This window comes from Symphalangus syndactylus, chromosome 5 (genome assembly GCF_028878055.3).
Source record: "Symphalangus syndactylus isolate Jambi chromosome 5, NHGRI_mSymSyn1-v2.1_pri, whole genome shotgun sequence".
Classification (NCBI taxonomy): domain Eukaryota; kingdom Metazoa; phylum Chordata; class Mammalia; order Primates; family Hylobatidae; genus Symphalangus; species Symphalangus syndactylus.
In genome coordinates this window covers 116,032,116-116,044,506 of record NC_072427.2, presented here as the reverse complement: position 1 = coordinate 116,044,506, position 12,391 = coordinate 116,032,116, and the positions used below count along the sequence as shown (strand labels likewise).

At 33.3% G+C, this 12,391-nt stretch overlaps 1 protein-coding gene across 4 annotated transcripts in view; it reads right to left on the bottom strand.

Annotated features, from left to right (window-relative positions):
• Positions 1-12,391, bottom strand: part of ZNF280D (zinc finger protein 280D) — a 101,767-nt gene that overhangs the window by 52,671 nt on the left and 36,705 nt on the right. For all 4 annotated transcript variants that reach the window (XM_055279253.2, XM_055279250.2, XM_055279252.2 and 1 more), the window contains 3 exons: positions 9,181-9,298; positions 5,507-5,677; positions 5,249-5,358 (listed from right to left, as the gene is read on the bottom strand). In XM_055279253.2, coding sequence (XP_055135228.2) covers positions 5,249-5,358; positions 5,507-5,677; positions 9,181-9,298 — 399 coding nt within the window. The remainder of the gene's footprint in view (positions 1-5,248; positions 5,359-5,506; positions 5,678-9,180; positions 9,299-12,391) is intronic.

Genomic DNA, 12,391 nt, shown 5'->3' with positions numbered 1-12,391 from the left:
GAGGTGAGATCCTATTTTTATAGTTAAATAGGCCTTCTCATGTGAACATCCAACATCAGTCAACATTTTCCTCTTTTCCTCCTGAGAGTCATCCAAAAGCTACACAACCAAATTCTACAAATTGGTTTATCATTGAAACTGAGGGTCAGATAAAATCCACAGACTCCATAATATACGAAAGCACTATTCAAAGCAGCCAACATCAGGCAGATGGCATTTAGCTAGAAGTACACCAGAGAAGTAAAGGGGACCCAGTGGTAACAGATCTTAAAGGGTCAGTAAAAATATACATCTTAAAGGTGAAACACATATTCTGAATCACAAGGGTATATCCTCTGTTTGCAAAAATAGGTGCAGAAGCTGAGGCAAGAAGAATGGCAGCAGGAGTACCCCATACCTGATTCAGTACAGAGAAACAGAAAGGCAGTGCTACATAAAGAATCAGACACACAAGTCACAATTGCAGGAAGGCTTCTGCCCAGCAAAAAGCTGTTTAAACCAGCTAGCAAGCTGTGAGACTATCCTGGCAACCTATGCTTCCTCCTAAAAGGAACTTGTATAAAACAGCTGGCCCAAGAAAATCCAACTTGTTAAACATGATAGGCATTCACATCTAAACAAAAATACCAGGTAATAAAAGAAAGCAAATAACAGAAAAATGTAAAATTCTAACAAAAACATCAGAAATATGCTGCCATGGAGCAGATGCAGATGAAAACAGTAGCCACAAATTTTAAAAACATAATGAAGCAATTGTCTCTATTTGGAAGACCACAAAGCAAGAAAAGATGCCAAGACAACAAGGTATTTAGAAGGAGAAAAAAAAAAAGAGTGGCAAAATTAAGGGTGAAAGTATAGGAAAAAAATAAAATCAGACACATGGAGACAAATTAGGAAGGAATACAGTGGTGAGTAGACATTGCAAATAAAATAACGGAAACATATTAGTAGGAGAAAAGTCCATTTAAAAAAATTAAGGATTAGAAAAAAAAGACATATGCCAGGGAAAGAAGATAAAACAATTCATACTGGAGATGAAATTGTATGGGAATAAATATTTAAAAATACAATTCAAATAAACTGTGCTAAATCTAAATATACAGTTGAAAGAACAAGGTGTATGCCAGAGAGGACTCACCCAAAATTCCCAACCCCAAGTTATATCATTATAAAATTATCAGTCTTCAAAACATTAAGAATGTAGACAACCAAAAAGCTATAGACAGCCAAACAAAAAGATCAAATACTTATAAAAGGCAAAATAATTCAGCTTGTCCCAGATTCCTCAGCAGCAACACTGAATACTAGAAAACAGGAGCTATACCAACAAAATCCTGATAGTGGGATTCAATTTACTTTATATTAGATCAAACTGTCTTTCAAGAATGGACTACAGTCAAATTGCTTTGAACATGAACGACCTCACAGAAAGATGTTTTCAGACTCCTCCTAAATGAAATTACTACAGAATGAACTTCAGCCAAACAGAAAACCAAATAAACCATGACGAAAACACTGATGATGAACACTGGGTATATTTACTGTAGAAAAAGATCAAAACAAATATGACATAAGGTAAAAAAAAAAAAAACACAAATGTAATGTCATATGACCTGACAATGGAAAAATAATACAATGAACAAATAAAAATTGGGAGAGGATAAAAGGACAGAGTACAAGGTCAAGAGTTCATAGATTGCCTCACAGTTCATAAAGGAGTATCAGAGCCACCAAATAAAGTAATATAGGTATAGACATTTTAACAGCAAAGGTAAACAAACACTCAGACAATATTGACTAAAATCAAGTAGCAAAAAGGAAGGGAAAGATGGGTGGCTTAAAAACAGGAAGTTTCACGCTACTTTAATCCTTCCTCATAGAAAAGAACAGTAGAGAATTGCTAAAGGAATAGAAGACTAGTGGAGTTATACATTAAAATTAGAAACATAATCAGGAGAACAAAACTACAACTCTCTTAGAAACCCAAGCTACACACACACAAAGCAACCACATTGTGAAAGGCTTTTAAAAAAGAGAGAAAGAAAGGATTAATGAAAAATTTTAACAGAACTAAGACCAAATAAATCTATCATATTGGTAAATCTAAACCCACTATTAAGAGATTTTCATATAGGATCACAAAAGAAAAATCAACTTTGCTAAACGCAAAAGGCACACCTAAAACAAAGTAATTCAGAAGAGTTGAAAATAAAAGAATAAACAAAGAATACACCAGGTAAATGGAAACCATAACAAGGGTTGTGAGTCTAACAGCAAAGTAGAATTTGGGCTAAAAAGCACTAACCATTAAAACCAAGAAAACGATATTTTATTAAAATGCTAAAGGATACATTCACAACACAGTTATTTTATTTTATTTTTGAGACAATCTCACTCTGTCACCCAGGCTGGAGTGCAGTGGTGCCGTCTCGGCTCACTGCAACCTCCGCCTCCCAGGTTCAAGTGATTCTCTCGCCTCAGCCTCCCAAGTAGCTGGGACTACAGGCGTGTGTCACCACGCCTGGCTAAGTTTTTGTATTTTTAGTAGAGATGGGGTTTCACCATGTTGGCCAGGCTGGTCTCAAACTCCCAACCTCAGGTGATCTGCTGGCCTCGGCCTCCCAAAGTGCTGGGATTACAGGTGTGAGCCATGACTCCCGGCCTCACAATATAGTTATAAAAGCTAGATTCTTCTATATCACAAACAACAGCAACAACTTTGAAACAAAATTGCAATATATGAAAGAAAATACTGGTAATGAAAGCTATGAATTGAAATGTGGTGTTTCCCAATCCAGAACAGATCAAGTGGACTAAATGGAAGCGAAGACACAGAAACATAAATATAATTAATAAGCTATATTTGGTTGATAAATATCAAATTCCATACCCCAAAGGAGAAATAATATACCTATTTTCAAGCTTCCACATAATATTGAATACCCCCTACACTTTACAAAAAAAAGTATTTGTGAAAGCTTGGGCTTTACCATTAAAGAAACTGAGTTTTGAAAGCTAGTTACGCCAGTTAATTGGTTATACAACAATGAGAAAAAATCTCAAATAATTTTCTAAGGATTAATGAAATAATGTATTTAAAGCTTAGTACTGTGTCTGACACATGGTCTCAGATATTTTTTTCTAATTATTGTAGAATATTTGATATTTTAAATATTTTTCCATTGAAAGAAAACATTATATGCTAGTTGGCAAAAAATCATTCACAAATAATGTAAAAATCACATTCTTTTCAAAATGAAAGTTATTATAATATTAAAACTTTAGCTGATACATAAAAATATATCAACTAGAAAATAAAAAGTCCCCACAGATTTAAACTTTCCCTTCCTAGATTTGGAGACTATTCTTTCAAGATTTCCTTATGATATAAACACATATACTGTTCATATTATCTTCAACTTAGTTCAGTTGTAAGAAATACAATTTCTTACAATGACAGAGATACTTTCCTTATTTAAAATGTCATAGTGTTCTATTATATTAATATGAAAATTCTATGAAGTTCTGGTTGTTTCTACCATAAGTAATTACAAACCATGAAGTAACACATAAAAGCCACATTTTGGAGAATGTTGCCATTCTCTCCAGATGCAGAGACATATATAACATGCCACAATTTCTGTACAAAATAGAAAATAAGAACACTCATGTTTACTTGTACATCCAGAAAGAAACCCAGGGAGGATTCAAAACAAACTAATAAAAAATTATTTTCTTTGAGTCATACTAGGAACCAGGTAAAAAAGACACAGAGGTAAGATTCTTCACATATATATCATTGTAGGCTTTTAAATTTTGAATCATGTGACGGTATTGTTACCTGCTTAACAAATTAAACAGATAAAGAACATAGTCTTTGTTTTCTTCATCTATAATGCAAAACACAAAAAACATCAGAATTCTCATCAAAACATTACATAGAAGAGGAAAACTGAAAGTACTTCTGCAGGATAATTCTCCTATAAGACCAAAGCACAACGTGCAGTTATCCAGGGCAATACTCTGAGAGTAAGGACAGACCAAATATGGCTCTGTACATGAATAAAAGACTGTATTTATAATTTTTTTAAGTTCCCTTATTTTTTTCTACCTTTTTTGTAAAATGCTGAATTTCAATAAAAATGTGTCGATCTCTGAAACGGCAAAAACTTTTCCTAAGTTACTTCTTTGCCATTGCACCCCTCTCCTTCCTTCTTTTCCTTATATAATCTACACTGCCTTTTTTCTGATCTCTTTTCTCCCTTCCTGTCATTTATACTGGGCATGCAAGGGGAGTACAGACCATCTCTACACAAACACAGCAGGATACTATAATATCTACTAAAATAAGTTTTACCTAAATCTCATACTTCATTAGTACTTTGAACATTTCTTAAAACCTAAATTCAGGGGCTTCTTATAGCAATAAAAGCTCAAATTCTGTAATCCCAGCACTTTGGGAGGCCGAGGCAGGCGGATCACGAGGTCAGGAGATCGAGGCCTTCCTGGCTAACACGATGAAACCCTGTCTGTCCTAAAAATACAAAAATTAGCCGGGCGTGGTGGTGGGTGCCTGTAGTCCCAGCTACTTGGGAGGCTGAGGCAGGAGAATGGCATGAACCCGGGAGGCGGAGATTGTGGTGAGCAGAGATCGTGCCACTGCACTCTAGCATGGGTGACAGAGCAAGACTCCGTCTCAAAAAAAAAAAAAAAAAAAAGCTCAAATTAATTTACACAATTATATGAACGATATTCTGGACTGAGTTAAAACAATTATTTCATATTAAATGCTTCAACATTTGGAGTTTATACCTGAGTGTTAAAAATTAAAATGTAAAACTCAGATTTTCATTGTGTAATGTGACATGTACATGTTAACATGGACACAAAAATAAGGTAACAGAATTTTTAAGTTATATGCAAAAGTAAATACGTAATAAAATGCCCATTTTATAAGAAGTTTGAAGAGTATGACCTAATAAATAAAATAATCAGATTAATACATTATTTTTATTTAAAATTAAAATACAATAAGCATACATTATAATATATACAAATTTAAGTTTTAAAATTTGAGGATTTAGAAGGAATTTGAGAATCTATATAATCATTATGAATGTAAATTTTTATTTAAATTAAATGGAAAAACCAATGAGATTATTTCTGGACAAATCATTAATTACTGTAATCATCAGTATTTTTAGAAATGTGCAAACTTTTAACAAATTAAATTTTGAAAGAGTTTTACCTTCATGTGATTTTTCAAAGGATCCAAAAGATTGAAATGGATGTTGCACTTTGGACAAGCTCTTGGAAAAGGTGTTCCATTTTTAGATTGATTTGATGAGGTATTTGCACCTAAAATAAATTCAGAACATTTATGACTCAAAATTCATCATTTTTTAACCTTAAATAACCACTAATAATACTTTAAAAATTTATAGCCACTTCAAAAATGTATGTATAAACACTATAACTTTTTTTATGTACCAGATTTCATATTTACCTTTTGCTAGCATAGCCTGGGAAGAAGTCACTGAAGGAGATTTAACTGAAGGTAATACAGCTGAGGAATTTGCTCCAGAAACACTTTCGCTGGGCTTAGGCTTCTTTGGATTAACATTATTTATTTCGGAAGTAGAAGGACGTTTTGATAAAAATGAACTTTCACTCATACCTACAATAATTTAAATAGTGAGAAAAATATGTTTAAAAATTAGAATATTATTTACATCTGAGTAAAAATACTTTGGAGCTAAATTGAAGGTAATATAATTGAATTATCATATCATGACAATAATGATAAAACTTGATATGATCCAAACTCAAGGGTGTAAAGAAATTGCACATATATTTATCATGGACTACAGATATTTAAATAATTTAAAAAATAATCCCTCTATGAAAGAAAATTCTAAATATGGCTTCAAATAAAGAAATATATAAATAGCTATCATAAAGGGAGCCAGACGAATATTCCAAGCAAAAAAAAAAGTATACTATGAATAAGTTCTGACAAATGAATTATCTTTAGATGCTTAAGTGCATTGAGTACACTACAGTTTGTAAAAAAAAATTACCTGTTTCAAAAATTTAGAGATACTCTTAAGATGCTTTTTTTAATTTAGCAACTTAAAATGTCTAATGGAAATTTAGTTCTTTCCTACCTAACAAACTGAAGAGTGGGTAAGAGTGGTCTACTCATAGCTTTGAGTGGTATTACCCATTTATCGCTACGTACAAAGTGGAAAGAACTAATCTTGAATGATAATACTTCATTCATTTATATAAAAGAACACATAGGCCAGGCACGGTGGCTCATGCCTGTAATCCCAGCACTTTGGGAGGCTGAGGCGGGCAGATCACGAGGTCAGGAGATCGAGACCATCCTGGCAAACATGGTGAAACCCTGTCTCTACTAAAAATACAAAAAATTAGCCGGGCGTGGTGACAGGCACCTGTAGTCCCAGCTACTCAGGAGGCTGAAGCAGGAGAATGGCATGAACCTGGGAGGTGGTGCTTGCAGTGAGCCGAGATCGTGCCACTGCACTCCAGCCTGGGAGACAGAGCAAGACTCTGTCTCAAAAAAAAAAAAAAAAAAAAAAGAGAAAGGACACATAATGGCAGTATAATGATTTTCACACTATGTTCCCCAGAAATTAATGGGTTTGTTTTAGAGAATATATTGAGCATGTCTAAGAAACAAACTCTTTTTTGCTTTATTTATTTAAATTTCGCATAAAATTTTATATGAGGATTTCATTCCTAAAAATACTTTCCCATTTGAAAACCATTTTGTTAAGGCTAAAGGATTTTAGTTTGATTTAATGCATTTGCAAGAGAAATGAGGATATCCAGGCTATAAAAAGGCTCGGAAAAGTCTTTTTTTGAAAATAACATACAACTGTACTTTGTAAAAGAGATTCTAAAACTGTACATCATATTTTAATCCTCACAATTGTACATTAAAAGTAGAAATGGTAAGGTAACTATATTAGAAGTATTCCAGGTTTTTAAGTCAGACAAGTTCAAATCCACACCTTGTCAGTCTCTAGTTATGTATTCTTAGCTTAATTTCCCTAAGCCTCAGTTTCCTTTTTTATAAAATAAGTTATAAGTTTACAGAGCTGCTTTAAGGATAAGACAATGTACTTAAGGCACCCATCAAAACATTTGGTACACAGAAAGCACTCAGTAATAAATTACAGATATTATCATTACTAACAAAATACTTTATATTTAACTTACCTCAGAGGGGAAAAATATAATAATAGATTAACCTGTCAGCTTTTTAATAAGGGCAAACATTACAGCAAAATACGAGTATTATACTACTTGGCTTCTCTGTTTTATCCTTTTCAGATAACATAAAAATGATTTTTTTCCATCTTCAAAATACTCGATTACTGATAGATATACTGTAGGTATATGGCAAAAATTCTGTATAATCACATTCACATTCTTGTGAGATGTTTAAGTTACCTGAAAAACCAATGAATGCTGGAATTCTGAATTAAGCATCTGATTATATAGGAGGCTGGACAGTAGAAACAGACTGCTTTAAGAATTTTGAAAACAAGAAATCTCAAGATTAAATAAAATCACTGTATTTGTTTTAAATATTGATGCTTTAACTTATTTCTCTGTTGTGTTTGGCTTGTGCTGCTTCCTACCCTCAACAGCGCTCTCTCTGCTGGTAAAAATCCTATTCTCATTCAAGATTTAGCTCAAATCCAGTCTTCTCCAAACCCCCATAATCTCCCTAGATGGTAGTCTGTTAATCATGTTACTGAACATGTGGCACATATCATTCATAATTATCATTCAGAATAACTGTGTTGTCAAGCCTTTTAAAGCTTATAATGTATTCTCACATTTCACTTGGATTTGGGCATAAAAAATCCCTAAGTAGAGCAAGAATTAAAGTTACATGTCCAAACGAATGGTTCCAGATGTGAAAAATGAATGCATTCCACCAGAAAAATTAAAATCTCCCTTTTAACAATATGAGAAAACCAAAGTGGTTAGGTAACTTAATAGAGACTACAAAAATCTTAAGAATAGAGGATCAAATCATCCCCCTTACTGCTCAGGCTAAAGTCCCACTCACTGAAGTAGAACACTTACAGAAAGAATAGGAGTCATTATTTCTCTTTATTCCCAAGAAGTTTCAAGAATTTAGACTTTTTCTATGAATAAAGTCTACATGCTTTATGAAACCAGACTTAAGACAACTATTTTTTTCTCCCTGTTTCTTTCGGTGCTTACCTATTTCACAAACCAGATTGTTACTAAATATGTGACACCCAGAGAGGTGAATATCAAATCAAGTATTAAAAAAATGGAAAAACAGTTTAAGTTTATAAATAAAAGTTAGTATTACTATTAAAAAAACTGGGAGAGGGTTTGGTAAATTCTCTGCACTGATTTGTTAGTAAATCTAAAAATTCCAAAAAATCATGTATATGCCTGTTTAGTCAAATATTTGAATAGATACAAATTGCTAATATACAAGAGTAACTGCCTTGATTACAGGGAATTTTCAATTAGATAAAATTATTTTATAGTACACTAATTTATTTTAGATTAATGAAGAACTTTGTTATAGTATACAATCAAAGAACTTTAAATGTTCCTCAACAGGGAAAGTTCACTAATCCTTCAATGTACATTTAATGAGTACTTACTATGTACAAATCACTATTTATTGTTGGCAGTTTATAATAGCACTTTATAATCATATTGAACTATCACGCTGAAACAATTAGAATAGAAAGACATTAAACTAATTAAGAAATCAACTATAACCATATATTTTTCACACTAGTGTCCATAGAAACTAATTAATACTTTTTTAAACAGAGCATTTAGGCTACCTGAGAAGTTCTCTAACTCACAGAAATTATTTTAATATTTCTCAGCTATGGTTAGCTCCAAGTGAGAATAAGTTCAAAGTTGGTTAGCTTACTTAATAGGAAGAAATAAAATATTCTGTCATTAAACAGGATTTTACAGAAAATTACCCACGAAAGGTATTCAAGAACTACTGGTGACGTTCCACCTTATAATGTATGAAAAACTTCACACAAGGGTAGGGGCTTCAAAACAGGAAGTCAATCTCATATGCATATTCATCAAGTTTCTTTCTATAATCTTTATGAAAAAAATACTAAAACCAACCTGCCATAGAAAGTGTTGGTCCCCCTTGGTAATGTGATAATCCTGTATCCTGGGTCAAGTCAAATAGTAACTCTGATGACTTATTAGACACAACTCGTGATGAGTTTGTTATATAACCCTGTTAAATAGTTCAAAGGAAAAATAATACATTTATTCAACAGTGATAATTATTTCAATATAATTATATATTATATATTATGTAATTTTATATAATTATATAAGAATTTTATTTCATAGACATTTATAAAAGTAAACTTAATTGTATGCCCAATATTCTAAGGAAACCCTTTGATGACTCAATTATTAATAAGTTAAAAACACAAAGATAATTGCTACTTTGCCAAAATTATCATCTACTGAAACTGAAAGCAAGCTATTACTTAGAGCTGGTTTACTGCTGACTAGAAAACTAAAATGGGGGGCATATTCTTAGTACAACTTCTTCAAGGTAAAAGAAACATAAATCAACTTATATATCAATAAGATTGATACACTTTAGATGACTTCTAAAGATTCAGTATCCCCATTAAAGGGCAAATAATAGAACTTAGCAAAATCTTTGGGCAAAAGCAAGGAGAAAAATAAAAACCATATTTACATGATCAAAAAAATTAAAAGCTTCTATGCCTCTAAAAACCTCACATCTGAGATATCAGGGCAAACAAATGGAATCAATCTGCAGTATTGTGCATCAGTGTTAAGGATGAATATATCACATAATATGAATTTTGAAATCATCTTTATTGGAGAAATGTATAAGCTATGCGTCAGAAAGAAGAAAAATGGGCCCCACACACTTTCCATCATCCCATAGAAAGCCATGCTAGGCCAGGAATCTTCCGTCTTATCAGGCAAATATGAAAGCAAACCGGTCAGTAGAGTGAACAAATAAGAATGCCAGGCAGACAGGGTTTAGAACAGAAGTTGTTTATAGGAATAATTGGGGCCAGCTGTCCTGCTCCTGGAGGCCTCCGGACTCAAAGGAAGTTTTAGCCCTTCTATCAGGAGAAAGGGTGGTCCAAACTAAAAAGAAGATCTTAAGAAGAGAGGAGTGAAAAGTATGAGATGAATGATAACGGGGTCAAGTATAAAGCAGTATAAAGTTATAATACATATGAGCATACATATATGGTGTACATAATTATGAAAAATATGGTCAATATAATTTAGGGACATACACTCCAACATTATTATACATTAAATATAATGACATACACACACACACACACACACAAGTATACTCCAATACTATTAATACTTCTAAAAGATACTAATTGTGGACAGTAAGCTCTCAGGGTGACTTTTGGTCCATTCTACATGTCATAATATATAACAAGCGGATTAACAATGATTAAAAATTAAAGGAAAAATGACTATCACTTTAGGAAAAATACGGGCAAAGGACATAAACTGAGAGAATTCAGAAGTCAAATACTAATGAACAACACATACGAAATACCTTGTTTCCAAATTACTAGCCAAAGAAATGCAAATAAAAACAACAGCAACATTTAACTAATGAATTGGCATGTTACCATAATATCTACTACAAAATAAATTAATTAGCCACTACTCTTAAAAGTGTTAAGTTCATGGAAGACAAAGAAAGAATGAATAACTAGAAAATACGAGGAGATTGAAAAGAAATAACTGCAAGGTAGGATCCTGAATAGGATACTGGGCAGGAAAAAGAACATTAATGGGAAAACTGATGAAATTCCAGTAAGGTCTATAGTTGGGTTAATGTTAATTACCCAGTTGTGATAAGATGTTAACATAAAGGGAAACTGGGTAAGGGGTATATGGGAACTGTTTGTACTATTTTTTCTGTGTCTAATATTAGTTTGGATTAAAAAGCAATGATAACATTCATTATTGGCAAAGTAGAGCTTATATTTTAGCATAACTTTTCTGCATAAAAGCTTTGGCAGTAGTTAGTGAAGGCATTAAAAGGTTCACTTCCTTTTTGTGTGTGTGTGTGAAATGGAGTTTCACTTTTGTTGCCCAGGCTGGAGTGCAATGGCCTGATCTCTGCTCACTGCAACCTCTGCCTCCTGGGTTCAACTGATTCTCCTGTCTCAGCCTCCTGAGTAGCTGGGACTACAGGCTCATGCCACCACACCCAGCTAATTTTCGTATTTTTAGTAGAGACAGGGTTTCATCATATTGGTCAGGCTGGTCTTGAACTTCTGACCTCAGGTGATCCACCTGCCTTGGCCTCCCGAAGTGCTGGGATTACAGGCGTGAGCCACTGTGCCCAGCCGGTTCACCCCCTTTCATCTAATTATTCCATTTTTAAGAATTTATGGTAATGAAATAAAAATGTTTAAGGGAAAATTAGTTATAACAGAAAAACAATTATAACCTGTATGTCTAACAATGGAGAAATGATTAAACTGATATTGGGCAAAAATTAACTTTTTTTTTTTTTTTTTTTGAGGCGGAGTCTCACTCTGTCACCAGGCTGGAGTGCAGTGGCATGATCTCGGCTCACTGCAGCCTCCACCTCCTGGGTTCAAGCAATTCTGCCTCAGCCTCCCGAGTAGCCAGGACTACAGGTGCACGCCACCATGCCCAGCTAATTTTTGTATTTTTAGTAGAGACAGGGTTTCACCATGTTGGCCAGGATGGTCTCCATCTCTTGACCTCATGATCTGCCCACTTTAGCCTCCCAAAGTGCTGGGATTACAGGTGTGAGGCACTGCACCCAGCCAAATTAACATTTTTTTAGGAAATGTTCCAAGTAGAATGTTCAGTGAAAAAAGAGAAATATGTATTTGCATATACTATAGGGTCCTGATAAACTCTTCTCACTTTTCTAAACTGTCTCCAAATACGTATTACTTCATAAGAGAAACATAAAAGTTTTATTATAAATTAAGGAATATTCAAGTTTTAAGAATTTTGCTTTATTACCAACTTTTCTATTGACACGGGTTTGTTAAGAAGTTACAGAAACAAGCTATTGATGTAACTCAAACTAATCCTAGAATTTGAGGCCTAATAGGCAGATGTAGGCATTTGGGCCTCAACATGTAGTATTTTCTTTTTATAAAGCCCTATGATTTAAAAGTAATAAAACATAATCTTACTTCAAAGTAAACATTTTCTCCAAATATTTGTGAAAAAATGGAAAAGTTACTTCTGAGTTTCAAGTTACTCACCTTTCAAACTGAAATAATAATCACAATTGTTTGTTTTAAATGTACTT